The 27,442-nt window shown below is 35.7% G+C and overlaps 1 protein-coding gene across 2 annotated transcripts in view; it reads right to left on the bottom strand.

Moving 5' to 3' along the window:
• Nucleotides 1–25,651, bottom strand: part of NRAP (nebulin related anchoring protein) — a 53,949-nt gene extending 28,298 nt beyond the window's left edge. For both annotated transcript variants that reach the window (XM_062579737.1, XM_062579738.1), the window contains exons 1-20: nt 25,416–25,651; nt 25,057–25,151; nt 24,280–24,367; nt 21,026–21,130; nt 20,373–20,477; nt 19,621–19,728; nt 18,709–18,813; nt 17,944–18,051; nt 16,166–16,270; nt 13,571–13,675; nt 11,557–11,673; nt 9,207–9,311; nt 8,158–8,265; nt 7,363–7,467; nt 4,857–4,955; nt 4,174–4,278; nt 2,546–2,653; nt 1,509–1,610; nt 731–928; nt 394–498 (exon numbers count right to left, since the gene is read on the bottom strand). In XM_062579737.1, coding sequence (XP_062435721.1) covers nt 394–498; nt 731–928; nt 1,509–1,610; nt 2,546–2,653; nt 4,174–4,278; nt 4,857–4,955; nt 7,363–7,467; nt 8,158–8,265; nt 9,207–9,311; nt 11,557–11,673; nt 13,571–13,675; nt 16,166–16,270; nt 17,944–18,051; nt 18,709–18,813; nt 19,621–19,728; nt 20,373–20,477; nt 21,026–21,130; nt 24,280–24,367; nt 25,057–25,151; nt 25,416–25,487 — 2,148 coding nt within the window. In that variant the 5' untranslated portion in view covers nt 25,488–25,651. The remainder of the gene's footprint in view (nt 1–393; nt 499–730; nt 929–1,508; nt 1,611–2,545; nt 2,654–4,173; nt 4,279–4,856; nt 4,956–7,362; nt 7,468–8,157; nt 8,266–9,206; nt 9,312–11,556; nt 11,674–13,570; nt 13,676–16,165; nt 16,271–17,943; nt 18,052–18,708; nt 18,814–19,620; nt 19,729–20,372; nt 20,478–21,025; nt 21,131–24,279; nt 24,368–25,056; nt 25,152–25,415) is intronic.
• Between the last annotated feature and the right edge of the window lie 1,791 nt (nt 25,652–27,442).

The following is a 27,442-nucleotide window of genomic DNA, read 5'->3' as shown; positions in this document are numbered from 1 at the left end:
TATACGGAAGCTTCCAAATGTAGCTATCTAATACCTAATTTTTCAGCACTGCCCCTTAAAAGTCTATGTACTTCATGCAGCATTTCCCAAAAGAAATTCCAAATATTTTCAGTGCTGCTCAGCAAAATGGGCAGGTGAATAAACAGGAGTGGAAGCATAGTTACAGGGAATTCTGCCTCACAATCTTGACAGAAATCAATAACCATATAATGAGAAAAACAATTTTTAACTCTAATGCAGGTTATCCCAAACTGCCCTGTTCTACATCTATACTACATCCTTTAGCTCTTCCAGTTCTCAGTTTTCTAGTATTAGGAATTCTTTATCTATTCTACATAATGTAGTGGAATGCATAGGCCTTTGAATAGACAACAGCCAGAGCACTTTGCTTACCTCACTGATCAAATCTCCTGCCTTTTTGGCTTGTTCTATATTAAGACTTCCTTCTCTGATACACCCAACTCCTTTCATCCATGTCAGATCTGACCTATATTGAAGCTGTATAGGAGAAGGACATTTATTAACATGAGGGGCACAAATACAGTGTTTGCATGTGAATATGTACACACTTTCAAATTTCAAAAGCAAAGTACAGTCTGAAGACATTTTAAGAAGTAATTTTACAAATCAAATAGTGTCCATATGAAATTAGAAATAATATCAAGTACTGAAAAACTCTTTAAAATTTCATACAGTTTATAATAATTAAATTGAATATATATTATCTTACATCACTCTGGAGTCCATAAGCCTTCTTGGCCCACTTTGTCTTCACATCTTCTGGAACCACTGTGTACTCATGGAGTCTCTTTCTGTAATCTAGGTCACTAGCAAGTGCCTGGGCCGCCTTAGCGTGCTTCAGGTTTACCATATCCATAGGCAGATGGAAATGGGTCTTACTTGCCTCAAAATCTTTTTTGTAGGCAATCTAGAAAAAAAAGGAATGAAAAGAAGTTGTCTGTATCAGTATATTGCAAAGCCAAACCTATCCCAAATCGAAACTCTCATTTGGATACTTACGCACATTAGGCAAAAAAACATGTAGAAATCAGGTGTTAGGGGGAATCCATAAAACAGATGCAAAATGAATTTTGCAGAGTCTAGGGACCCCACCCCTATCACAATATATCTTATTTTAAATACACTTTTGTCTGCTTGAAAGTTCCATTTAGAAGTATTTATATGCTTATATATTTTTATATGTGTATATATATATATATATTTATATGTTATATATATATATTTAGAAGTATTTATGGGGTTTTAATAGGATGATCTTATTTTCCTGCCCCCAAAGAAGAACACCAATGCTCCAAAATTCCCCACAAGAACAAAAACTCTGTGCATTCATTATAGATTAACAGACTGGAAAAGGAAACCAATTTCTATCAAAGGTTTCCAAGGACTTATTATAGTGAAACATCAGTAATGGTGGTGGGTGGTGTGGAGTTGATGAAAGATTTATAATTATTAAAACACCTTTTAAGTATGTGAAATAAATAATTTACCTCACTACTCATCTTGGCCACCTGCAGAGAGTGCAAAAGTCTTGAATCTTTGGTTCCAATTGCTTTTCCTTTTGTTTTTTCATATTCTTCCTTGTATTTAACCTTTGGGGAAAAACAGCTTAAGTTAAAAATCATTTTCCAGTTACCCCAGAGATAGCAATATTTATGTCACTGACTATTTGGGTGGTCAAAATTTACAGGAGCCTAGTATGATTCTCATTTTGTCACTTCAGACTTCCAAGATTTTCTCTGAAATTCCCAAAGGTGCCAGATTGGTCTTATTTTTGTTTTCTTTAACCTCATTTTTGAGGCTTGCTCCTTTGAGATGTATATGTTCATAGATTTAAAGTCTTCTGAATAACTAGATTATCTGGGTTATTTTCATTTTCCCCAGTCCCAGTATGTTAATCAGTAAGGTTCTTACTGCAAAAGATAAGAAACCAACCAGCTAAAAACCAAGCAAGAAATTCAAGATTTGACTCTCTTAATAGGGTAGAGGAGAATGTTATGTTAGCATCTCTTCCATCCTACTCCATTCTACAGATTTCTTATTACCTTCACTGTCAAACACTTTCCAGTCAAAGAATCACTCCTGTTTCTTCCTTTTCTACCTCTCACAAGTTGAGAATTGCAAGATAAGTTGTTTTTAAGAGGGTTAGTTTGGATTTTTTTTTAATGTGCATGTGTTTAGGTTAAAGAAGCAGGCTAGAGAAATACACTTTACATTTATTGTGGATGATCATAAAATTGTTGAGGCTTTAAATAATTCAAAGCACTGAATTTTACTATGGGAGGACTGAGCTATTATCCTTTTGCAAACTTTGCTTCCTTATGTATGTTTTTATTTTAAAAAATAATTTTAAGAGTGAAATTTCATATCAGAGATTGATAAAGTTTCCAAGTGTTCAGCCTTTGAGAAAGATGAATACACAACAGTCAAATGCACATGAACCCAAATGAAGTGAGCTAAATGTTATTTCCCTGTGCTATAGCAATATATGTTAAGAATAATTCCTAGGTAATTAAATATAACCTACTTCACTAGCAAGATCCCTTGAAGCTTTGGCAGCAAGTAAAGGCAGAGAATCAAGTTTAATTTCAAAGCCTTGACCCTTACTCTTCTCCCAGCCTTCTTTGTATTTAATCTGAGAAAGAAAAGACAGTAACATATCACTAACGCACAAGAACTTCAAGAGAACATGGAAATAGCTAAGAGCAAAGCAGAAGTACAAATATATTCAATCCACAAACTGGAACTGTGTTAAGTCACAGTTCATTATCATTTTGGGTTAATTCATTGCCTAGGACCAAGTCAAGAGTTTTATTCTTGGAGTTCACAGTCACTTTTAATCCCAGAATATGCAGCAATAGCTCTAGATTTTGGCTGAATTTTCAAAGGAGTGGTTATGTCTATACTTGCAAATACTATAGATCAATACTCTAGAGCAGAACAACTGAGGCTAAGATGCTAGTGCTGTCTGAAATAACTGATGTTAGTGTGGCCCATTCACTGAATGCCTATTTGAAGCTGGAGTTGTTTAAATGAGCTCCTGGAATGCATTTTTCAGTTTAGTTTCATTCAAAAGGAATCCAGTTTGTGTGCTTTGAGACTACACCACAGTACGAACCAAAGATCAGGGAAGTAAGGATGATCAGATTTGCTTCAAAAGTACTCTCACAGCACACACTAAATTATGAATATAGGTGAATATCATGAGAGTCACAAGTTTAAGTTCAGAAGGTTAATGGAAGTTAAAGTACTAACTGTTTAAGCTCTTTTTGATGGTTCCACTCTAAATTCCATTAGGCCAGGATCAAGTATCTTGTTGGGCATACATCTAAAGAAGTATCCATGAATCCCTGTTTGCTGGATGTGGCTTTTGGTATTGTTGTATTTCACCATTATCTAACAGTGAGCAGGCATCCCAACGCATCACATCGACAAGGAGTGCTGCCCCATATCAACTCCATCAATCAACTCAAATTTAACTAAGAGGAAGACTATGAGGTATGAACAGGCCAGGAAAAGCTTGCAATAATGCAAGTTCAAAACCATGAAAAATTATGAAACAGGCTCAAAAATAACAGATAAAGTAGTAATAAATTGGAGGTTTTACTGCATTTGTATTTATGTCTTATTTATTTTTCAAAACATTGCCTACAAAAATAGAGGCCTGAAAATTACTTAAAAATTAAATGAAAGTTAAGATTTTTGTGCAAGTGCTTGATTTTAGCACCAAGGGCTCTAAGTTAAACATTACATATTTTAACAAAATATGAATGGCAACAAACAGTAGACTCTATCCAAGTTCACAGAAGTTACTGTGATTCTTTCTTTTGATTTCAATGGGCTTTGAGTTATTGTAGCTGTGCAAATCTTTAATCTGCATACAAACGTCACCACAGAAGCAGTTAACTCTGTGACAAGTACATTTATTTATTAAACAAATTCAAATCATCTGAAAAGATCTTGGAAAAAAAATTTACCAGTTTCACTATAGTTGAGATTGTACGCCTATCTATTCAGGTTACCATAGTTCATGTTGCTTAGTAAAGACAGATTAGAAACGCTAATGCTTCCAGAAATAGTGTCACCATCTTTACATTTATTTCTCTCTTTCAAGGGTAACATGTATACCAATAATTTTCACATTACTTGGCTTACCTCACTGTATAATTCAGCATTGGCTTTTGCCTTGATGAACTGAGGTACATCCTGAGGTAGAGAGTAATTTGTTTTTGTCTTCTCATACTGGGCTCGATAGTTCAACTACGATACATTAGAAAAAAAAAAGAAACAAAACAAACAAACCAAAAACCAACTTCAGTTATTTTTAACTTACCAAATAATATGCCCTTAACACTGAGTGACTACTGCTGAATTTCAGGTTATTAGTGCCATATATTATAGATACAGTCATAGTTAAGGTTGACATCATAAACAGATTGGAGGTACTAAGGCAATTATAACTTTTCCCTCAGTAGTATGAAACAGAGTAATTATTCTAGAAAGTGAATATTTTACTATTAATAAATAATTCAATTATAAAAATAATTATAAATGTAAGCACTAATAAATGCAAAAAAGATAAATTTCTTACAAAAGACATTTATACAACTTTTAAAAATGGAAGGAAGTACTATATTTTACTGATTTAATGGCATGCTTGCTATAGTTTTGGAAGTTATTTCATTCAATTTGTATTACTGTTTTCTTTGTAAATCTGCTGATTAATTATCAACAATTAAAAGCACTTAAGAACTACAAATTTTTTTATAGGTGAACTAAATTGTCTCCTAATTCTAATAAACAAAGATGCAAAGATGGCTAATGATGCCAGAACTTACATTGCTGAGCTGCTGTGCATTTATTTTGGCTTGAGTAATTTGTGGAGTGCTTGTAACAGAGCTGTACTTCAGTTTGTCTATGCTTTGTCTGTAGTTTACCTAGTTAAAAAAAAAAGAAACAAGATTTAATAAAGAAAGAAATGTTCAGATTGAAAAAATGAGAGATTGAATACACAATTTTGTTAGCTAATAGTCTAGATATATCACTACTTAAACCATAATAAATTGAGATGGGGAAACATACCATGATTTCTTGAACAAGATCTGTAGTTAATGCTCTAAAAACTTCCTGGGCTGAGGCCACAATTTTTAGCCCATTTTGAAAATGAATTTCAATTACAACCTCTATCCCCACTAAAACACAAATTCTTAAAAAGACACAGTTTAAGCTGGTCCCCATAAAACTGATATCCTTAATCATCACTCAAATTAATTTTTATCTTAATAGAGAGTTATAATGTTCCTTTATAGGGAAGGCTGTCCAGTACAACACAGTACAGAGTAAATGAACTGTCTTATAACTTTGTTTTTACTGACTTTTAATACAATAATTAATCACAGAAGTTCCTTGTATGATAAGAGTTTTGTGTAGAGGATAAGGGAAGAAAGAGACATATATGGTACAAAAAAAGTCATTCTGATGTCAGTCATTAATAGTATTAAGATTCCATGAAATTCCTAACACACTAACATTGTAGCAGTAATAATAAGCTATAAAAAGAAATATATTAAATCTTCAAATTATACATGATAAAACGTCACGGAGAAGATTTCTTTTAAACCTGTTGTTGTCAAAGGCCTCAGTATCACACTGCAGGCCACAATTATCATTCTCTGCAGGCCTTAATTAATATTCACTGTAGTTAATCACCACTTTGCAAACATGGCACATCACATTGTTTAAAATTACTTCCTTAAGAACACCTTTTTCAAAAAAGTGGAGTGTATTTCTAGACACTTTGAGTTACTGAAACTATTTGAATGAGATTTTTTTTATCTGAATTATCCTCACAAACTTACTTCTTTTATACTATAATAACAAACATTAGGCAAAATGCCCAAATTACTCACAGGCCCAGTGTGATCAAGCTACTTAAAACAGTTCATTTGGAGAGATAGCTACTGTTTCATCAGAAAGTGATGATTTCCTTTTAGATGAATATATGTATTTATTGTTGCTTCTAATCTTATGAAAATGAAGAAAGGTGCCAGTGTAACGAACCTGAATGCCAAAATGCCATAGTTCTACCCACTATAAACATTTCAGCACTGTCTGTGACTGCACATTTAATAGTCAGCATCTGCTCTGGGAGCATGTAAACCAACTGGCCACAAAGAATCAGTTGTACTGGTCATGGTCATCAGCAAGTAGCTTAAAATAGTCCCAAGGCCTATCCACTCATCAATAACTAACATGCTCACTTTGTCCTCTTGAAGAATACAAGACTTAAAATTAAACAACGAAGCTACCTCTTTAAATTTTTGTATGCCTTTTCAAAGGCAAAACTGAAGTTACTGCAGAAGAAGAAATAGGGCATATTGCAAATATTGCAATTGCAGTTATCAAGTACACCCCCCAAAATATCAGCATTCTCAATTCTGCTTCTTCATGCTACCACATTTTGCTTAGAAGGGGTCTTCAGGTCCAGCTACATCTCATGTAATTTTAATGGCCTCAGTGAGGTATCATACCCTTGGCTTCCTGCATTTTCCATGGAAAGACAGGTGATTCACCTCTTAGGTAGTCTGAAATGCCCTGTAGAAAAGCCACTCTCTTCCCACTGATACTTTTAAAAAGTAATGTATGGTAACTATTTTCCTAGTTAAGATGCTAGTTAGGTTCCTAAAATTAGGTAAGATCAGGCGAGCCTTTAATGCTTGCGAAAGGTGAAAGTACGGCATCCACTGCAGACTGATGCCCTCCATTTATTTGTAGAGCACATATAACCACAGTAGTACACAATTTCCTTCATATTATTCCATCAGTATCTCAATCCCGAACAGCACATCTCTTGCATAGACCAGAGGCCTAATGATGACTATATGCCCACTTCGGTCCTCCAGCAATGGGGCCTAAACTTTCAATATGGAATTTAACTGTTGCACTGAGCTTTGTGAGGAATATCTGTCCTGTGGGCATTCACAAAGAGCGGAAAGTCTATTTAAGTCTCCTTCTCCTTTCAGTGCTTGATGCTGTTGTTGAGGCTGCCCAGGATGGTGAGATCTTCTGTAAAACAGACTAGAGACTGAGCAGAACTAACTCCTTTCATGTCACTGTTCAGCTTGTGCTGAACTGAAACCAGTGATAGGAGGCAGTAGCACTTTCTCCTTTCTATTTCCCCGAGCCCTCTCGATTACCTGCACTTTTTTGCTTTGACTTTGTTATCACTAGCCGTTTGCTCCCATGATTGAATCATCATTTGACATATACAGTCCATCACAATCTCTCCTACAGAGAGATGATGAGCCACACACGCCATACATAAAAACCCATAAAGTTATTTACATCTTTCAGAGGGACCAACTTCCTTGTTGTCTGATATGAAGGAGTGAGAGTAGCTGGGTAATTGTAGTCAACACCGTCATGTTTGTAATCAGATTTATAGGCTATCTGAAACACAGGGAAAACAAAAAAAAATCTTTTGTTAAGCTGTCATTTGTTTGAATAATTATCAGTCAAGAGGAAAGGAGAAACAATAATATTAATATTAAATGCAGGAAACAAAGTAAATTCAATGTCGTCAATGACAAAGAAAATGAAATTATTTGCATAGTTTAGCCACTAATTGATTCTTTTTCAGCTCCTCAATTAATCCAATGCCAACAGTGGGAGCATTAACTTAACTTCCACCTATGACACATCTCTTTTATCTTCCTGCTTAGTTCTCAAGCTCCTTACAGATTTGTAAATAATGTACTCGACGGAATGGTATGTAACAAAACAGCTTCCTAACCCAGTAAATTAAATTGGAATCCAGAAATCTTCATTAAAGACTGTTTCTCAAGCAAAGGTCTGACCCTTACAGGGAGGGGGACCCAAGAACCTCAGCTCTACCAATGACAAAGAGAACTGAAGGAGCTCAGTGTGTTGCCAGATCACTGAATTTGCTTATTTTAGCTTCTTCCACACGGTGAAGCATAAATTAGGACAAAAGGATTTCCAGAGTTTCCCTGCTTTTCAATACATCCATCCTTCAGATGACCAATACAATTTAATCTTCATTTTTCTATCAATTTAATTCTGTTAAGATTTAAAGGAAAAAAAACAATACTTACACAAGTACAAATGAAAAAGACTTACATTGCTTGCCAAGCTGCCAACTTTTATGGCGTGTAACATCCTCTTATCCATGCCAATACCTTCATAATGACCTTTCATCTGGTTCTGGTAGGTTTCTTTGTATTTGAGCTATGCACAAAAGCAAAAATATTCTGAGAAAATATATTTCATTTTTCTATGCGTTATGATGTGTTTCAGTAGTGAGACAAATTATTACAGCTGTGATTTACTTGTGTTGTACTACTACAGAAACTCAGAGAGTCCACAACAACCTTGGTACTCTTAAAAATGAAAGCTAAAATCCCTCAGTGAGTTCTCTATCTTAAAAGACATCATTTATGTATTCCCCAAATCATATGGATGCCACACAAAGGGGATACTCTACATTCCATTGCTGAATATTATTTCATCAGAGATAAGCATTAGAATACAGTTACAGGTAAGCATTATTTGTACATTAACAAATGAATAGAGAACCATTTACCAAAACTGTGTTGTTTTGGTGCAGCTTTCACCAAGCCCAGAGGAAGACATCTTGAGTCCAAAACAACACAGATTAACCATCCTACCATTTCATCTGTATCATAAAAGACTCACTCCTCCTAGATTTCAGGAAATGGGAGCAAGCAGCATAATAGAAAATTATCAGTATCTTGAGACACAATTACTATCATTATTGATCAGTTTTATACACTAAATGCGCTCCTCTCCGAATTAAGTCTGTTGAAGTACCTTCTGTCTATCTTTCCATTGAAGAAATGGACATACACAAAGAAATAAGCAGTAGATTTTGAGAGATAACAGTAAAAACTGACAACTATTTGTTTGGGTTAGAAGTCCATTATAAGTAACCTTCTTCCATATATTATTTTGAATTCTTTTCATAATCCCAGATAAAAGAGTCATCAACCAGGACCTACTGGGGTAGGTACTACACAGACACAGATAAAAATCAGTTATAATCAAATTCTCAGTGCAGGCTTATTCAGAGCACAAACATACGAGCTGAGATTCCAGCAGCTACCAAGTTAAGCTGTCAGCAAGCTACATGCAAGGTACAGAGTACTTACATCACTGGTGTATTTTGAGATCTTGCTCACATTCTTGAATTGCGGAGTTTCACAGTAGTTAATGCTGTGGCCTTTGTTGTTTCCCAAATCCTTCTTATACTCCACCTGAGCAACAAAAAAGTTCAAGGGTAAGATATGGTAAAACCTTAACTTATTCTAGCAAGTGCTGACACACGTTATTTATTAGCCGGGCCCACAGTTCAGAGACTTTGATACAAGACTTTTATCAGATGGCATGTGATGAAAATTAAGATTAATTTTATATACTCAGTTCTACCCTTGACAATAACAGGTGATATATCTTCTAGACACTTTGGTATCTAAAGTTCCAAAGGACACCAACAACATCAGGCTGTTTGATTTTTCAATCTCCTACACATGGCACCTTGAAGGGCTACATTTTTCAGAAACTGAAGTTTGTCAGTCCTGTGTAAATATAAAGACACAGAGATCTATATCACCCTGGAGACAGAGACGCACGTTTTAAATCTATCTCTACCACCATCACAGCAGAGTTTTAAATGGCAAGAAATATGATCCTCAACAGTTAGAGTAGGCAGGTGCATCTTTAGTGAAAGGACATTTATTTCTCTAGCTATTACAACAACAGAACTTTGCAGTGTATTTAAACATGTAATTTTAAATAAAACAATATAGCAAAAAGTTATATTAAAAAAAAGAGAACAAGGGCACTGAATAACAATAATGGCAACAAGTTTACAGGCAGGAAAAAATGCAAGCAATCCCATTCATTTGGACCTCAAAGTATATGGGACAGTGCCAGGTTGAAAAGCATTAACAAAACCAGAGATCTATAAAGGAATTTTAAAGGTGGGTGTGGACCAGGCTAAAGGAAAAAGATGGATAATTTTGAACAGGAAGGATACAACAGGAGGAAGTTTACTAGCAGAATTCCTCAGAATAAGTTTAAAGAAAAGATCCGGTTTATTATTTTCATTAACTATTCTTGCACTGAAATAGGAATGTGCTGATGAAATCTAGGAGGTACTGTCAGTTCAAAGGAATGTTGGAGGTCATCTTAAAAGGTTTTGGAGACTGGAGTAATAGAAATGGGACTAAATTCAGCACTGTAGAAGTTAATATACTTAAGGACTCCTCACAAAAACTTCCACTGTAAGAGCTCACCATATGGAAAGATTAAAAAAGAGAAAATTGTTCATAAGCAGGCCGACCACAGACTGATGGCAAGGTGCCAAAGTAATACTGCCATGAAAAAGGCAAATGCAGTCCAAGGCAGGAGCAAGAAAACACTTTGGATCAGGGACTAGGAAGTGCGCATGCTATGCACCATGTTCCAGCAAGACCTTATCAGGAACCTATGTACTCTTACAGTCATTCCTGTTTAAAGAACATGCACTCAGGCATAACAGCTGCAGTGAAGGACTGTGAGAGGAGATTAGAAGAATTTGGCTTGCTTAATCTGGGAAAATAAAGGCAGAGGGAAGAAAATGACATCTGCTTATAAATCTCTCAGAAGGAAAATCACCACGCGGAGAGAAGAACTTTTTAAACTAAAGGATAATGTTTGCACAAACCACAATGCTAATGAGATGTACAGGAATAAATGTAGCCTAGAAATGAGAAGAGGATTATATGATACTGTGCTGAAATAGCAGGAGCCAGGAATCACTCGCCCAGGAGGCCCCTTCCAGTTCCACTTCTGGGGTTTTTTCATTATTGATGATTTTAGACTTGAATATCTCAAGAGCACAAGTTTTTAAACTGTCATGGAGAAGCTCCTGAAATTCACATTTATTAATAGCTATATAGCTGATATGACACTATAAATAAATTAACAAATCAGAATCTATTGAGAATTCCCTAGCAATCTTCTGTTACACCAAGTAGAGGAAGACTGCATTATCAGTAAGCCAGAGTCTTTTATAGAACAGAAGAAAAAAGAAACCCCCATTAGCACAGTTACACAAATTTTGGAGGTATTGGTATTTTTAATTAACATTGGAACTTTCTTTGAAAAATTTCAAGATACATTCTCAAGTCATCCTAATGCATTTATGTTTATAACCTCACAGTGCATTAAGGCACAGTACAGAGCTTTCTTAGATTTCTCCATGAGGCCAGAATTAAAATACTTTCCTGGTGTAATTTGCCACACTTCCATACAGATCATTGGAAGTGCCAGGTAACAGTATCTGAAGAATTGTTCTTCCATCTTTCTCCCCGGTTACCAGGCTGTGCGCAGATCAGTTTTGATAGTGACTGGACAGTAAGAATGACAGGTCTGTATATTTGTAGCCCTTACCCATTATGCACAAATGTTTGTATGGGTCACTCTCACCCCAGTGCCTAGATCAGTTTAACCTCTTACCTCACTGACAAGCTTGTTAACACTCTGGGCTTGTTTAAGGACTAAGTTGTCTTGGGCTGTTAGGGAGTGAAAGTGAGCTGCACCTTTCATCCTGGAAAGATCTTTCTTGTATTTTATCTAAAAAAAAATAGAAAAAGTTATAAAATAGACACACATGTTTTCAACATTGCTACTTATATTGGCTTTATGAGTCAGGATAAGACTTTTCCTATTCTTGCTTTCATAAGCAAATAGAACTTGCTTAGCTGAAAAATTGCAAGTTGTTACTTCCTAAAATAAATCATACAGAAAATCACAGGCCCACATCCCTTGTCAAGCTACTTCACTTGAACATTTTTTTAATCATTTTTCTTTTACATGGATTGAACAACACTGACTGTTGCTTGTAGCTTGAACAGATAACAAGGAGATTCTTGGCTAGTGACTGGCTGGAGCTTATGCGCTCTTCCATTACTTAAGTTAATTTTCAGTACTTTAATTTTAGCCTACTAGTCAGAGAATTACAGACAGTGACCAAGCTCTCTGTGAACTTTCCTTTCATAGGAACCAGCCTCTTAAGTAAGCAATGCTATTCTGTACTCTTAAAGTTTTAAGGACAGTTATATTTTTCCTTCTAAATAAACACATATTGAGATGAAGAATTTGTTAGTTTAATTTAGACATCTGGTCACAGACTTAAATTGGGCTAGGACAGGTGAAGATAGATAATACTTATAACAGCCTTTTGCCAAACTCTCTCCAACAAATAGGTATGTCAATATTTCTTACACACAAGAAGATGCTTTGGCTCTTTGCCTCATATTGCTACATATTTAAAAATCAGATTCATGATGTAAAAAAAAAAAATCAAATGATTTGAAATGTGTTGAAATGCTAAGTTGTTTTTATTTTCAAAGTCTGCACACTGCTTCCCATACTTTAAAGAAATTAAGCAGCTTGATAAGTATTCTAGTGTGCTAATGTTACTGGCATGCACCAAGCCTTCTCCTCACTCCAAATACTACAAATACATATTGAAAACTGACTTTTAGCATTTTGAAAACCTATACAATTGGGATCTTTAACTGAGAAGTTTAAATATTTTACATTTAAACAGGGAATCATTGGACTTGTCATCAAAATAGCGATTAGTCACAGGAGGTCTCAAGCTTTTTATATTCTCTCAGTCATAAATTTAAGTAATAGAATATGGTGGATCCTTTTCAGTCTAGTTAACTGCTGGCATCTCGTCCAGGCTGGTACAAACTGAAAGACTCAACCATTTGTTAGCTCTTTAGAAAACAGACTGAAGCCATCAGCTCAAATAGCCCCAAAGGGCTATTGATGTCCATACTACAGAAGCTGTCACTTACAGGAACCCTTCACTGCAGCAACAACAGAAGAGTATTGACCAGCAGACTGGCTCATTTTTGTCACTACTAGAAATGGTCTCCTCTAGCAGGGCTGAGGCTCTTTGATCAGTGAGCTGCATGCAAGTCACACATCACCACTCCTGTATGACAATTCTTTAGCTCACCACCCAAAACTAAAAATCACCAGAGTAGAAATAAAGCTCAGTCTTGTGAAGTGACAATGTCATACTCTATGGTTTCTTTTCCTCCCTATGACTTGCTTTGTGCTAAAGGCAGGATACATCAAAATATCAAAACCAATCCAGCTCATTTATCCTCCGTTTGCTCACTACTGGGAATAACACAATAGTCCTCAGGATGATTAAGGCAGTTGAAGGTTACATTAATAATACAGGTGCAAATTTGCCAGGAGGGTTAGCCTAACAGTAGGGATTCCCATTAGTTGCTGCATCCCTCTCCTCCCTCATGCAAGCTGGAGCTGTGTCCCCTTATATTAATGGATATTACTAATCCTCAAGTCATCCAGGTCCCAGCAATGCAGGGAAATGTCATTGTTGTTTACTTCTCAAGTGTAATTTTAGTATTCTGCTCATAGGCATTGCTCTGACAAACTGCTGTTTTTAATTGTTTATAAATTGTACTGATTCAGGTTTCATACTTACATCACTTGCCAATTCATTTGCTTTCTTGGCATTTTGATAAGCTGGAGTGATCATAGCAGGAAAGCTTCCTTTCCCTCTGCGTTCTTCATATTCATCCACATAATCCTGAAGAAAATTCAGTGTTTACTCATCACACATGAGCAGGTGGGCCATAAGTAATTTCACAAAACCCTTGTTAGTAGGGAAAGTTCATTACTTCATTTTTTTAATGAAAAAAGAGAATATAATGACCAATCATAAGAATAAAATCACCTATTATATTAGCTCTGTCTCTAAAGTTACTTGTGTTACATTGCTAGAGAAGTTGAGGTAGCAATTAAGTATACAATGATATATACATCCTCCTAATCTCACCATGATTCCTATAGCCAAAGAATTGGTTACACCTGCTTACACCTGTCTACCTCAATATATGTTTGCCAAAAGCTGAACAGTTGCTTAACCTTTGTAAGTTTAGCTTACAGTCAGCTACCAGTCACAGCTCTGTGACTTGATAGAAGACCTTTGAACATGTTAATCCTCACATTGTAACTGTCCAGAAAATAATATTTTTCTTGTTTAATGATGTATTTTGAAGATGTATTCATTAACAAGGCAGAAATACCTAGTTATTACAGTGGTAAATTCCTTAGGAAGTAGATCGACTCCATTTTCTTGATTTAAAAAAAAATGTTCTAGAATTAATCTAGAACCTCTTAAATCTATCTATAAACAAGTTCATAAGTAAATGTTTGCCAATTTGAAAAGCCTTTTGCTAATTTAATAATGAAATATTAGAAGGTTTTTTTTTTTGTTTGTTTTGTTTTTTTTTTTTTAAGAATGATTGTAAACAATGGTCATCCCTAAACTTTTCAGGGCAAAATTTGGGGAGAATATGTTAAGTATGCAAGCAAGTACAGTATAGTGTAATCTTTCTCTGTATATTTTATAAATCCTTTGTATTAAAGAGTCAGTTTTAGTGAAAAGAAAATGTAGAGCGTGCCAAGAATTAATATAAGAGTATACATACATAGCATACATAGTAAAAACTATAGATTTTTATATCTCTCTTGGGATGTCTCAATACAAAACTAGGTATTGTAGGTCATGTTGTGTAACATCAATGTCATATGATAAAACGGGTCATACCGTAATCTTTCAACACTATAACATCAGTTAAAGTTACTGTGTCTAAATTATGCCAGAATCAGGTACAGAAAATAAAAGATATCCCTGACTAATAAGATGAGTTAATCTTTCAAATGCCATTTAAGAGCCAGAATTCTTCAGACTAAACTTGTCATTTTCTTCTTCTCTCATCTTCCTCAAATACATTTTAATATCATTGCTCATATTGCTCAAATTCCAAAACAGTATTTTTAAAGTTCTATATAATTAACTTTAGCCACTCGTAATATTTTTAAATATGAACAAAACAGGTGTTTACCAAATAGGAATTTACAGCAACATTCCTTAAATTGGTCATGTTATATATGTCAGAATGAGGTATGCTCACGATCTTGACAAACAGAATTCTAATCTATTTATCCACGTTACACTTCCTACAGAAAGATCCATTAATTACAGTATCTGTACATTATGTGAATAAAAACATCAGAATCCAATTTATAAAGACCAAAATCAAGCTAAATTTGAAGTCTGTGACTGAAGTTTCAAAGATACTTTCAAAGAAAAAAATCTTTAATTCTATAGATATAAGCATTCTGATGCTTGAAAATGTAATTAAAACTTTTTCAAACTCATTCTATTTCCTTATTTTTAATAAATGTGCGGAAGTTCAAAGATAGAAACTAACTGAAAGCTTGCTATGTATTCTAAACTACCATACTTTTTTTTGTTTATAAAAGAATACTATTTGTCCTTTCAAACTCCATTTAGCTGAATTCTGGAATCAGCACAACTTCATTGGAACAGAACTTTGGATCTTTTTGGTATACCACAAAAGTAACTGTATTCTCTGAAAAATGAAATAAAAGCAAAAAGGATGTCATAGATCAAAACAGATAGGAAGCTTATTTGGTTACGCAACTGCAAAAATATAACCTGTCAGACTTAAAATACCACTTCTGTAGAAGAGCAGAAATCTAACAGATTTTTTATGAATTTCAGTGCCACTAGTACATATTTAGAGCTGCAAAGCTTCTAGGATTTCTAGAAATATTGGCAGGAACAAGATGCTTAACTCTCATCTTTCTATCATTTTAAATTCCTTTCATATTTTCTTCCAAATTAATTTATTGGAGGAAGGTCTCCACCAGTAAATACATTTTAGTATGATGCATAACACCATCACAACAAAACTGTACACATTTCCACACATAAAACTCACTAAGATAAAAGCTTACCCATCAGAGTGACCCTACCATAAGGATTGTTTAATGATAGTGCATGGACACTGCAGTCTTATCTTGTAAGTTCTAATGCCAGACGTATCACATATTCATAGTATTGTGCTGTTGCGCATTATCTTTTCCTTTGAGATCTTGCTTTCTCACACAGGAAAGTAAAGTGAAAACAAGTCACACTGCCCTTTGCAAAGCAACTGGCCATAGTAATGATCATCATTAGCATGGATGTCTCTCAGGAACTGCATACCTGGCCATACTGATCTACATTTTCTCTTGTGGAAGTAGCATCTGTTCCAGTTGTATGGCTGGCTCTTCCCTTGATCTCTTTCTCATATCTTTGATGATACTTCACCTATCAGGGAAAAAAAAAATAAAATAAATAAATAAAAAAAAAAAAGGAAAAATATCATCCTGATGAGTTAAATCCGTTATACACATGCTGCATACTAAATAGCACTAAATGACATGAACATGTTGATAGTAAAAGATTGTCAAAATTCCCCTTGCCACCAAACTACAGAAGTCAAATATGCCACTTCAACATATGAAGAAAAAGAGTGGTGCACTTTTTAATAGTACACTAAGAACATGGGACATTGGGTCATTTCAATCCAAACTGTTAGCTCTGTGTGTTCACTGTCCACTGCCCACTGACAAACAGTGGCTAATCCCTGATACTCCAACAGGTTAAAAAAAATATAACCGATGGTAATGTAAAGTCATGGTTACCACAGAACACTCTTTCCTCCCTTATCTGCCAGAGGATCAGCTGCATTTCATTAATAAATGGGCTTGATCCTGAAGGACACTGATCTCTCCATTGAACAACAGAATTTTGGCAATCAACTTTCAAGTTTAAACCAATATTTATACTACTTCTGCTGAAGACAACACAATGCGTAGAAACTGAGGCTGCTCTTTAATCACCATGTGTGTTTGCTGGCACAAATGAAGGGTCTTTCACAGGCAAAAAAAACCCATTCAAATGTTTTAGACTCAGATGCTTTTGCCTTCAAAATTTCAGGTGCTTTTGCCTTCAAAATTATAGAACTCCTCTGATTTTCCTTGATGACTCTTAATAATGTTTTAAGCTAGCTTCCATCAAGCTAGCACAGTATCTCATCTTCTCCAATGAAGAGTTTTCCTTTCACTCTCCAGTGACAAAATGGAAATAATTGTACATTTTGAAGCAATACTGGTGTCCTTTGACAATGCTTTTAAAAGAATACAGGGAGATTATGATTTTGTTCTGTTTGGAGAAGAAAAGAAAGTCAATAAAGATCAGCATAACACAGAGTGAAACAAAAACCTGTCACAGTAAAGAGAGTAAAGTGAGTCTGGAATAGAAATAAATATTTTATACATCTATATCAGATGTGTGTGTGTTTTTATATATACACATATATACATACACATACACATATATACAAATATATAAATGTATATTAAAGAAGCTAGTTTCTTTGGTTCATGAAAGCTCCTCTAAAATACTAACACACAGCTCAGTCCTGCAACAGCACTAATTAAGAAAAGGAAGAATGAACTGTAAGGATCCACTGGGAGCATGGAAAGGCATGGCAAAGTAGAGCTCTGCTAACTCAAACTTCCTCAGATATCAGGTCACCTAAGAATATTGTGGCTTCTGTGTAAGTTCTGTGCTGTTCTCCAGCAATTCTAACTCACATTAGGTTGGAGAAAAATAAATCAAAGACCACCAGCTGTCTCCTCAAGGTCTTCCTTCTTGGTAGTATGTAACAAGAGGCTGAGTAAATGGAAAGCCTTTGCCCAGAAAAATCTATGGTGTTTGATTCTCAAATAAAATGCCCAATTTTTTCCTTGTGCATAAAACCCGACTTTGTCCCAGAAACAAGAAAATCACTTCAAAAATCTCTCGATGAAGTGCACTGCTAATGTAACTCCACAATGATCATGGAATTTTTGCCAGCAAACATAAATTTAATCCAAAACCTGTGCAACAATTTTTTTATTTTCTTTCAAAAAAGAGACTTTGCTTTGGACACTTACATCGCTGGCTAACTCATTAGCTCTCTTGGCTATTTGATAACCTGGAGTGATCATAGCAGGAAAGCTGCCCCTTCCTCTCTGCTGTTCAAAGTCTTCTGTGTATTTCAACTGGAAAAAGAAATAAAAACAGTTCAGGAGCAACTAGATCTCACCGACTTATCTTCACTATAACACATTATTATCAACACATATTATCTTGATTATCACACATTATAGTTGTCAAGTTGGGCATTCAATAGCTAGGAACTGCCAGAAGAATGATGAACCATGAAATCTGGATCTACCTTCTTTGTGTATATGTTTTACAATATAGTCTTTAATTACACGATCACATGCCTTCCACAAGACCTCTATGTCTCATTCAGGATATAGGATAGATCACAACTGCTTAAAGAAAACACTGAAGTTGTCTGCAAGATACCTGCTTTATTTAAATTAGAGTCAGGCAGCTTCATGCTTTACCTTGATGGGGCCTAGCTGCTGGCTACAGGCCAGACTGTTACTCTGTCTTCAGTTCTGACAGCCAGATAGTTCTATAATAGCCTAGAACTGAACAGAAGTAATGCTTCCACATATACTTCCAGCAGTATATGTGGAAGCATTAAACTTTTAATGGTAAAATGTATCACAGCAATATACACTTAAAGAGTTTGTATTTCAAATATTAACTTTTGCTTTTCTTTGTGTTCATATTTTTAGGCAACTTAGGTATGTCCTAAGAGTCACTTGCAGAGTCAAAAAACAGTTTCCTTCTATTATGCTTACATCACTTGAAAGCTGTCCTCCGACCTTTGAATGAAGGATATCTGGGGTGTCTACAACAGAGTTAAACTTTGAAACTCTTTCTTCATGTCCCCGCTTATATTCTACCTGGAGGAGAAAAGAGATATAAAATACATGTTACAAATAATAATTACCAAATCTACTTCCTGTGAGAAGGTTTCAACAGAAAATGGGCAACGGCAGTCATGACAATCCCAATTGTATAGTCAAGCTGCTGGCATCATTTAAGGTCCAATTTCCTTAAAGTAAATTCAAGTAGGAGACAGAAATGACCCAAATAATCAAAGTTTCAAATTATACTTGATTTATGTGAGCCATAATTTAATTAAAAATGTTATGAGAATAGCCATTAACAGCACAAAGTACTAAGACATACTACAATGACAATTCAATGCAAACAGTGTTTGCAGAAACCAATGGAATGCTTTAAAATTATTTGTACAGGGTTTATTTTTACTTGACTTATTTTTATAAAGCAGTAATTTTCTGTGCATACACGATTTAAAGTAGCTTGGATATAAATTCAGTTTAATATTACAGGTGTTTAATTTCTTACAATAGAGAAACAGATCAGAAAATGTAAATAAATAGATTAATAAAGGCATAAAATGAAAATAAAAGCAATGAAATAAACATTTTAGAGTGGTCCACTGATTTCTCTTAGGTTGTCAAAAATTACTACATGTTTCACAAAATGTTTGTATGTTCATACTGTCATTTATCCTATGTGATTGTCTTTCCAAATCAAGTAGTTTGCTAATAAACCATGTTAAGGTTTTCTTACTTTGTAGAATGCCCATCACAGAACCCACTATTTAAGGTGAACAGCATAAAACCAGGATTCTCTAGCCTCAGGAATTCTAATATACATTTCAAAAAAAAAAAGAGACTTACATTACTGCTTAGTTGAGTGGCTCTCTTAGCAACCTGATAACCTGGAGTGATCATAGCAGGAAAGCTGCCTTTGCCTCTGCGTTGTTCATATTCTTCTGTATACTGCAACTGGAAAATTAACATTTTTGGTTTTGCTGTTACAGAAGAACCCACTGTTGCTTGATGTCACTCCTCTTATAATGCCTGCTTCCTAAAGGTACGAGTCACTTCACATTTTTTAAAAGTAAACAAATTAAGGTGCATAAAATTTATAAGATTATTAGGTGGAAATATTTTCTATATACAATAGAAAATATTCTCCATTCATATCCATCATCCACTGTAAATTGCCTATGTTGACTGGGTCACTAATTCACCATAGTCATACTTCACAAGTGATTTCCATCAGCCAAGGAAGGATAATCTATGAAAGGTCTACACTACAGAAATGAAGGTCTGTTCTCCATCATGAGTTCTGCTCTACTAAGGCAAACAGCGCTGCACACCAGATCAGTAATCAAGATCACCTCAGTTATCATTCACCAGTATTTGAAATCCATTTCAATTACATAAATACATAATTACATAAATACGTAATAGCATTGTCACATGACTAAGTACTTACATAGCTAACTATTGATATTCATAGAAGTAAACATGTCAGTTTCTTTTTTGGTAACATATTATTTTAAGTTTGGCTTTAGTACACAAAAAAGTCTTCAAAATACGATAACCCATAAGAATAAAGCTATTCTAAACACCAGCCCACTTACATCATTTAAATTCTTCTGTGCCTGAGCCATCCTGACCATCTGTGGATCTGGGATGGCTCCTGAGTACAATGATTTTCCTTCCTCATAGGCAGCATAGTAGGCATTCTACAAAACAAAAATTGAGTAACAAGCAATTCATACTCTTGTTTTAATACATAGACACTTGATGAGACAGGAAAAAAGGAAACACATACCACGCCCTGGGAGTGAGATCTACCCTGTGCAGGTGTACCACAGAAGGCCTGCAGTTTATCTATCTTTTGAGTGTGAGTGTGAAGCAGAGCATGGATGGCCAGACCCAACATCAGTATGTTAGGATCAAGACATCAGCCTCCTGAGTGAGGGTCAAATGATTCCCTCTTGGATTCAGATCACGTCTGGTGAAGCTTCAGTGTCAACAGAAAGGAGACACTGAGTACAGCTGTACATGCAGCAATCCAAACTGCTAATTGTACAGAGTGCATCTGTACAATTCTTGCACCCTAAGCTATAATCAAGTTACATTGCCTTGAAAGGTTTAGTCAAATGAAAAGCAATGGCTTTTTTAAGACTGAAATGCTGTGACTAAAACTCCCAAGGCCAATACTTGGTAACCTACAATCTAGCAGCTCTCCTGCAGGCTATGGCTTGGAGACTTGAGGGATATGTCTTACCTGGCTGGCCAGCTGTTGGGCTTGACATGCAGCTTCAATGTCTCTGGACCTCACATCCCACTGAAAGACTGATTTGAATCGTTCACCTTCTTCTCGATATTTTATCTACAAAAAAAATGACTTATTATTAATAGCTTGCTGGTACACACACACACACACATATAAGCACACACACATATGCACACACCCCTCCCAGAAGGAATGCAAAATGGTCAAAAACAAGGCACATAAAGTCTCTCGGTCCAAAGTTATATAGAATCCACATGAATTACAGCAAAAAATGGAGAGTAATGCACTGCTTCTGTTGTTTTGACGTGCACTTCCCACCATAACAAATCCACTTCAGTGCCTGCTACTTTTGACTCCAGTTTCACCACCACCTTAAACCAGTCCAAATGCAGGCTACTTCCAAAAACACCTCCCGCCATACTAGGCGACCATTCTTACGCTCTCTCATGCACTGACACCATCAGGCAAGCAGCCATGTGGCAAGGTTGATCAGGGAACTGGTATGTAGGATTTCACTGTGTTAGTTTTCAGCCAAATTAGTTCATCGGTCTGGCTCGTTGCAAAATCCTCAGTGCCAACACAAGAGAGGCAAAGGAACAACCTGACTGCACAGAACTAATTCTTAGGGTAGCAGCATCTTAAGCAGCTTAAGACAATTTACTCTAGTCATAATGTTTACTTGTGTGTGCGTTAGACTTCTACTTACAGCAAACCAGTCCAGTTTTCAGTGCCAACTAACAGTTTCATCCTGAAGGCACATTTATATATAATATGAATGGCGAAACCTAGCGATTATGGCAAGCAAGTCTGATCCACCAAATTTCATCACTCCACAAGAAAATACCAGTTACGTTCTGACAGCCAAAAAAAATTATCTTTTCCTCCTTCTCCCTCTTTTCACCAACACTACTTCCAGCCTGCTCACATGCGAAAGAGCCTCATAGCCTGCAAATCTATTCCACACAAAGACTACATAACTACTTCCTCTCTGCCTCCCATTCTTGGCAAAGTAGTCTATGGAAGAAAAGATTAGTGAAACTCTTTAGGTCAAAATTCTATGCTCCAAACCACATAGCCAGGTTGTACCTAAGATTTTTACTATTACTGGAGCTGCATGTCTGTAAAGGAACAGCATATTACAGCAGAAATCTAGCACAAAGTTCTGAAACAATAATTTGGTCTTTAGCTAACACTTTGGGGGGGATCATCCATTAAGATTAAAATCCTCAAGAAATATTAAGCAAAACATATCAATCAAGCATTAGATGAAAGAACTGTTACCAAAAAGAAGTGTTTAATATCCTACTCTCCTGTTTCCCTGCATAGTGTCTATTAAGTATCAAGATTGTGTGAATGCAACTGAGCACCACATCTAGCCTTGGGTCATCATTTTCCTACTCTTTTTTACTTTTATAAAGGCAGCATATAGAGATCCAAATGAAATTAAAGCCCTGTAGAGTGTGTTACGCAACATACTCTACAGATGCAAAAAATAGAGTCCTTGCCATGAAGGGGCATAATCCAAACCGAATGGACAGAAAAGTCACTGAGCATGTATACCATTATCCTGATTTTATAAATAAAGAAGTGAAGGACAGGGACATTACTGATTTGTCTGCTCACACAGAAATTCTGCATAGGTGGAGGGAACTCCAATTTTATCTCTACATTCCAGGCAATGTGTCAAAGCAAGTGAGAGCATTTGGTTAGGATTTAAGAAACGTGTTAAATTTTCTGCATGAGAAATGTTCCTACCTATAAAATAAGACACTAGCTATTGAAACCTTTTCTCAGGTTAGCATTACTTTATACATTTACTCATGAGAAAGTTTTCCTAGATCAAAAATTTCTACAGAAGTACTCGCTATAAATGAGCACTGCAGGATCAGCTTCTTTACTAACCATAGCAATTTTTTCTTTGGAGTTGAACCTCATTACATGATTGAAAAGAGCAGAAGGTGCTTTAGGTGTAAAAACCAACTGAAAGTGATCTTTGAGATATAATTTTCCTGGCATGTATATTCACAGACACTGGAAGTATCAGAGTCTCATATCACTGCCTAAAAACAGAAATAGATCCTTCAGCAATTCCAAACTCATTCTTGACCAGATCTGTCACACAGTTTAAAGTAAGTGTCATAGCCACTGCTGATACAGTTACAGCCAATGATACTGCAAACTCTGATGTATAAGAATACTGAACAAGAAAAGATATAGTATCTGGTAAGGGCTATTGAATGTATATCAACTTTGCACAGCTGATAGAAAAAATAGGAACAAATGTAGTATATTATAATATAAATAAAAACCACTTCCTTTTCTTACTTTCATATGATGGCCAATCATATTTGAACACATTGTTTTGGTTACTAAATATAGTTATGTAGTCAATGGTATTATTTTAGAGTACCAAAAGACAGGACATTCAAGAAGGCAGCATTATACTAAGAAATGAGCTCGCTGCCAGTTATTATTGGCTGCATTTCTGTTTTTCCTTCATTTTATAGAGTACATATTAATACAAGTTTGAATATATGTATTTGGAGGAAAACAATGCAAGACACAAAAGAATGACATTTGAAAACAAAACACTTCGACCACCTCTAGAGGTTTGCAGATGCACAGCAGCTTTTTAGAGGATCGGCACAGTTAAATGGGCATGAAAAGCTATTCCATTCTTTTCATTTTAACAAAATATTGTCAACCAAACCATGCAAGTCCATGCAGGTACCCTAGACTTTATGTTTTCTTACAAAAGGGAATATCAGCTCAGGTTTGTCAGAAATGAATAACAAAGCACGTATGTGAACTTTCACCTCCATCCCCCGGGATGGATTTTATTTTTTGTTTCATGCCACTTATTGTCAGGTTCAAGACAAGATCTTAAAGCAAGTGGGTCATTCTTTTTCCAAATGGTTTGGTAAACCTCCCCCCCCCCCCCAATTTATTTACTAGGTTTGCACAGCTCTGGGTAGTATCCCTTGCAGTTTAAGTAAACAATGCTTCCATGTAGATAATCAGATTTGGCAGATAAGAATCTGTTACCCATTTTTGTCTCTGAAAGTATAAGCATATTCAAATACAAGCTTTTTGCTTGGTTTCTTTGAAAAATGATTCAAACTTGACTCCAGATTCTACTCTCTGGAAGAACACAGGTAAATAAAGAATATATATTTATATTTCTGAAACAAAATGCAATATGATATCAAAATATAAAACAAAGCTAAACACCTTTGGCTTCTTACCTCACTTAACACTTCCGATTGTTTTTTTGCATTTATGTTTATTGGTGTCTCAAATACACTTGTGAATGTGTTGTTTTTTGGATTATGCCTAAAAAAGTAAGTGTAAAAGGACATTAGGAATCTATTAGACAGTTGACCAGAAAGGTTCTCTTTGAGTACTCAGAAACATATCACCAACCTCCACCTTCCTATACATAACTTAACCCCCACTCATATATAGATCTCAGATAACATTCATGTTATTATTATATAGAGAAGGTGCCCACAGCAAAATTAATTTTAATGATTATCATATCAATGCTGTGTTTCTAATAACAAGAGAGAATAATAGAATAAAAAACAACTGTCATCTCTCCTTTTTCAGCTGACAAATTTGACAGGAATTGATCATTATAAAACAAAACTTCCTAGAACAAACCAATTTGAATGAAATCTGCATTTTACACATTTTCCTGTATTATTAGCTCAACCTTGTTAACTCTTAAACACTAATGTGGAAAGTACTAGATTTTATAGTTGGGTTTATCTTCTTGTCAAAATACTAAAATGGCACTTAATTTAGTAACTTTTAACATACTGAACAAAACAACAAATGAGGAAGTAACAAGAATTTCCCACCATTTTTGATTCATGTAAATCCAGACAGATGCGCTAACGCTACCAACATTACAATTTCACAAGAGCGACCAGACTGAGTCCAAATGGTGATCTTCTATTAGAGTAAGGTAACTTAACATTTTAAATCTTTTCCAAAAACAAACACACACACACACTTACGCATGACAGTAGGGCTTTTTCTCATGGCTAATAAAGTTATTTACTGTTAACATCATCTTGCATATTTCACAGTGAAAACAGGCTTTATGCCATGTCTGGAAATACAAAAAAACAGAAATAAAATCAAAGTTATTTTTATTTCATGACCATTCTGTTGAGTTTTAAATCTCACTATTGATCCTTTCCATTTACTTCATGAATAACTATTCTTCTTCAAGCAATATGTCTATAATTAACTCATTTCGATTCTGGTCCCAATTATGGGTTAAAAATTTTTGAAACTGAGAGATTTGCACTGTGTTAAAAGTGCCACTCCACACATTTATTGTAGTCCAAAATAGTAAAGAAAGAGAACTGACCTGATCTATACAGTTAATCTTCTCAGCAGGGTAAACCCCATAGCCACATCTAGCACACGGCTGCACATTCATCTTGAAATCCACAGAGTGAAAAATATATAGGTTTATACAAAAGGTTCAAAGAGTATGAAAGTGACTTTTTGGCCTGCGCAAAGCGCACTCTAGATGCTCCAGTCAGGGCCTTTGCTGTGGTCAATGGCTCCCATTAAAGCTGTGAATTGAAGTCTGTTGCTCCGTTTGCTGACCTTCTGTTTCAAAGTCAGCTGCAGGCTGGCTTTTAAAGCTGCCAGTTAGTAAGAGTGGTTATTTTGGCAACTGTGTCACTGCATAAGGGAGGGGAGCAATATCCTTCTCTAAATAGCAGAGTGAACTCACAGAAACAAATCATGTCCATGTGAACATTAGAAACAGATCATTTAGTATTTCAGTTTTGCTGTAAATCTCGTTGTCATAAGCCCAGGATGAAGAGAAAGGTATATACAGCAGCAGCAACTATTTATCATAGTTGCTCTTCACTGTGATATATAGCAAGTGACATCATTTAGGACTAGTCTATGTATTTCTGAACAGTCTTATATTAGAAAGTAGCACCAGCACCAGCAAGGAAGAAGGCTAGAAATACATCTGCAGCATCTTGGCCCTTTGTCACCCCTAGAAGAGGTACAATGGCATTGCTCCAGCCAAGCCAGAAATTCCTTCCCTTGGTGCCAATTCAGTTTCTCTTTGTGTGCTATGGGCAGCTGAGCCAAATCACATTCCTTGTGACTCAGTCTAGTCAACCTCCAACTCCACTGCTAGATGTAGAAGGACACCCAGTGTAGTGGACAGAGCCTTTTATCTCAAAGAATTCTAAACGTGGTAGGTACAAATCCAAATATCTATCGTCCGTGGAGAAGTCACCAGAAAGGAACTATTCAGTATTGAATAGAATGAGCAAAGCCACTATTTAACAGTGTACATGAAGAACAGAGTGACACAGATCAGAATGTAGAAGTTCCTTAGCCAAATAACACTACTGAAGAATCATTCTGCCTGATATTAGGATTCAACCAAGTTTTTAGGTTTATGAAGTCTGCTCTGAACAAAAGAAACTATTAATTTTTACTGCCTACAAATGGTCAGGGTTTGAGATCTACATCTCACCTGAATCATAAAACCTCCAGTTGCAGGCTCCGTAACACTGGGACATTGCAGAGTTCTCTCTACTGTCTCTACTCAGTCACCCACACATTCATGACACTTCCCGTATGAGCAGCAGTCTTAGGATAGTGCTAAGCACTTTTCTTTTGTGTAAATTACAGTCAACTCAATCAAAATCAGTGCCTTCTAAAGCTTATGGGTACACCTAGAAAGCCATCTTCTCAAGACATGGAGATACCCAGCTCTGCTTTTACTGAATGCTGACAATGTACTGGCACAATGTACTGTCAGCAACTGGCGTGCTGAAAATAGAGCTCCTAATCTGAAGAGCAATGGGCATGACACAACATCCTGCAGACACTTAAGGCCTTTCAAAATAGCTGATTAATGGCAATATATAAACAATTATATTTTCATTAAAAGTTCTGTTCAAAGAACACAACTTTCCATATTAAAATAACTGCTGAGTTACCTTGTGCTATTCAGGATCAGGAGCAACTTTATATTGACATCACTATAATATTTATTATGCTTACATCTGTGAACCAAAGCAATTGGAGATCTTCCAGTTCCCTTCTTGCTCAGTTTTTCATCTTGTCCCAAACTGAAATTATGTTTACAGGAATGACCTGTCATAGCAGCCAGGCTGTCCCCTTGTTTAATGCTGGGCACGCTACAGTTGCTGCCTCTTTGTGCTCATCTATTCCAAGAGTCAACACATTGTATATTTTCTAGATAGTCCTGGTTGTCTTGTTTCTAGCTGAACTCATGCTAGAATCCTAGGTCTTCCTATACTCCTGCACGAAAAAAAGATGCACAAGGCCCTCCCGACGCTGCAGAGAAAATAAATTTTTAGGCCACCACTGAAATGACTGCTGGGAGGTGCT

Source organism: Rhea pennata, chromosome 7, assembly GCF_028389875.1.
Source record: "Rhea pennata isolate bPtePen1 chromosome 7, bPtePen1.pri, whole genome shotgun sequence".
Lineage (NCBI taxonomy): Eukaryota > Metazoa > Chordata > Aves > Rheiformes > Rheidae > Rhea > Rhea pennata.
The sequence above is the reverse complement of the archived record's forward strand: the minus strand, read 5'-3'. Positions and strand labels throughout refer to the sequence as shown.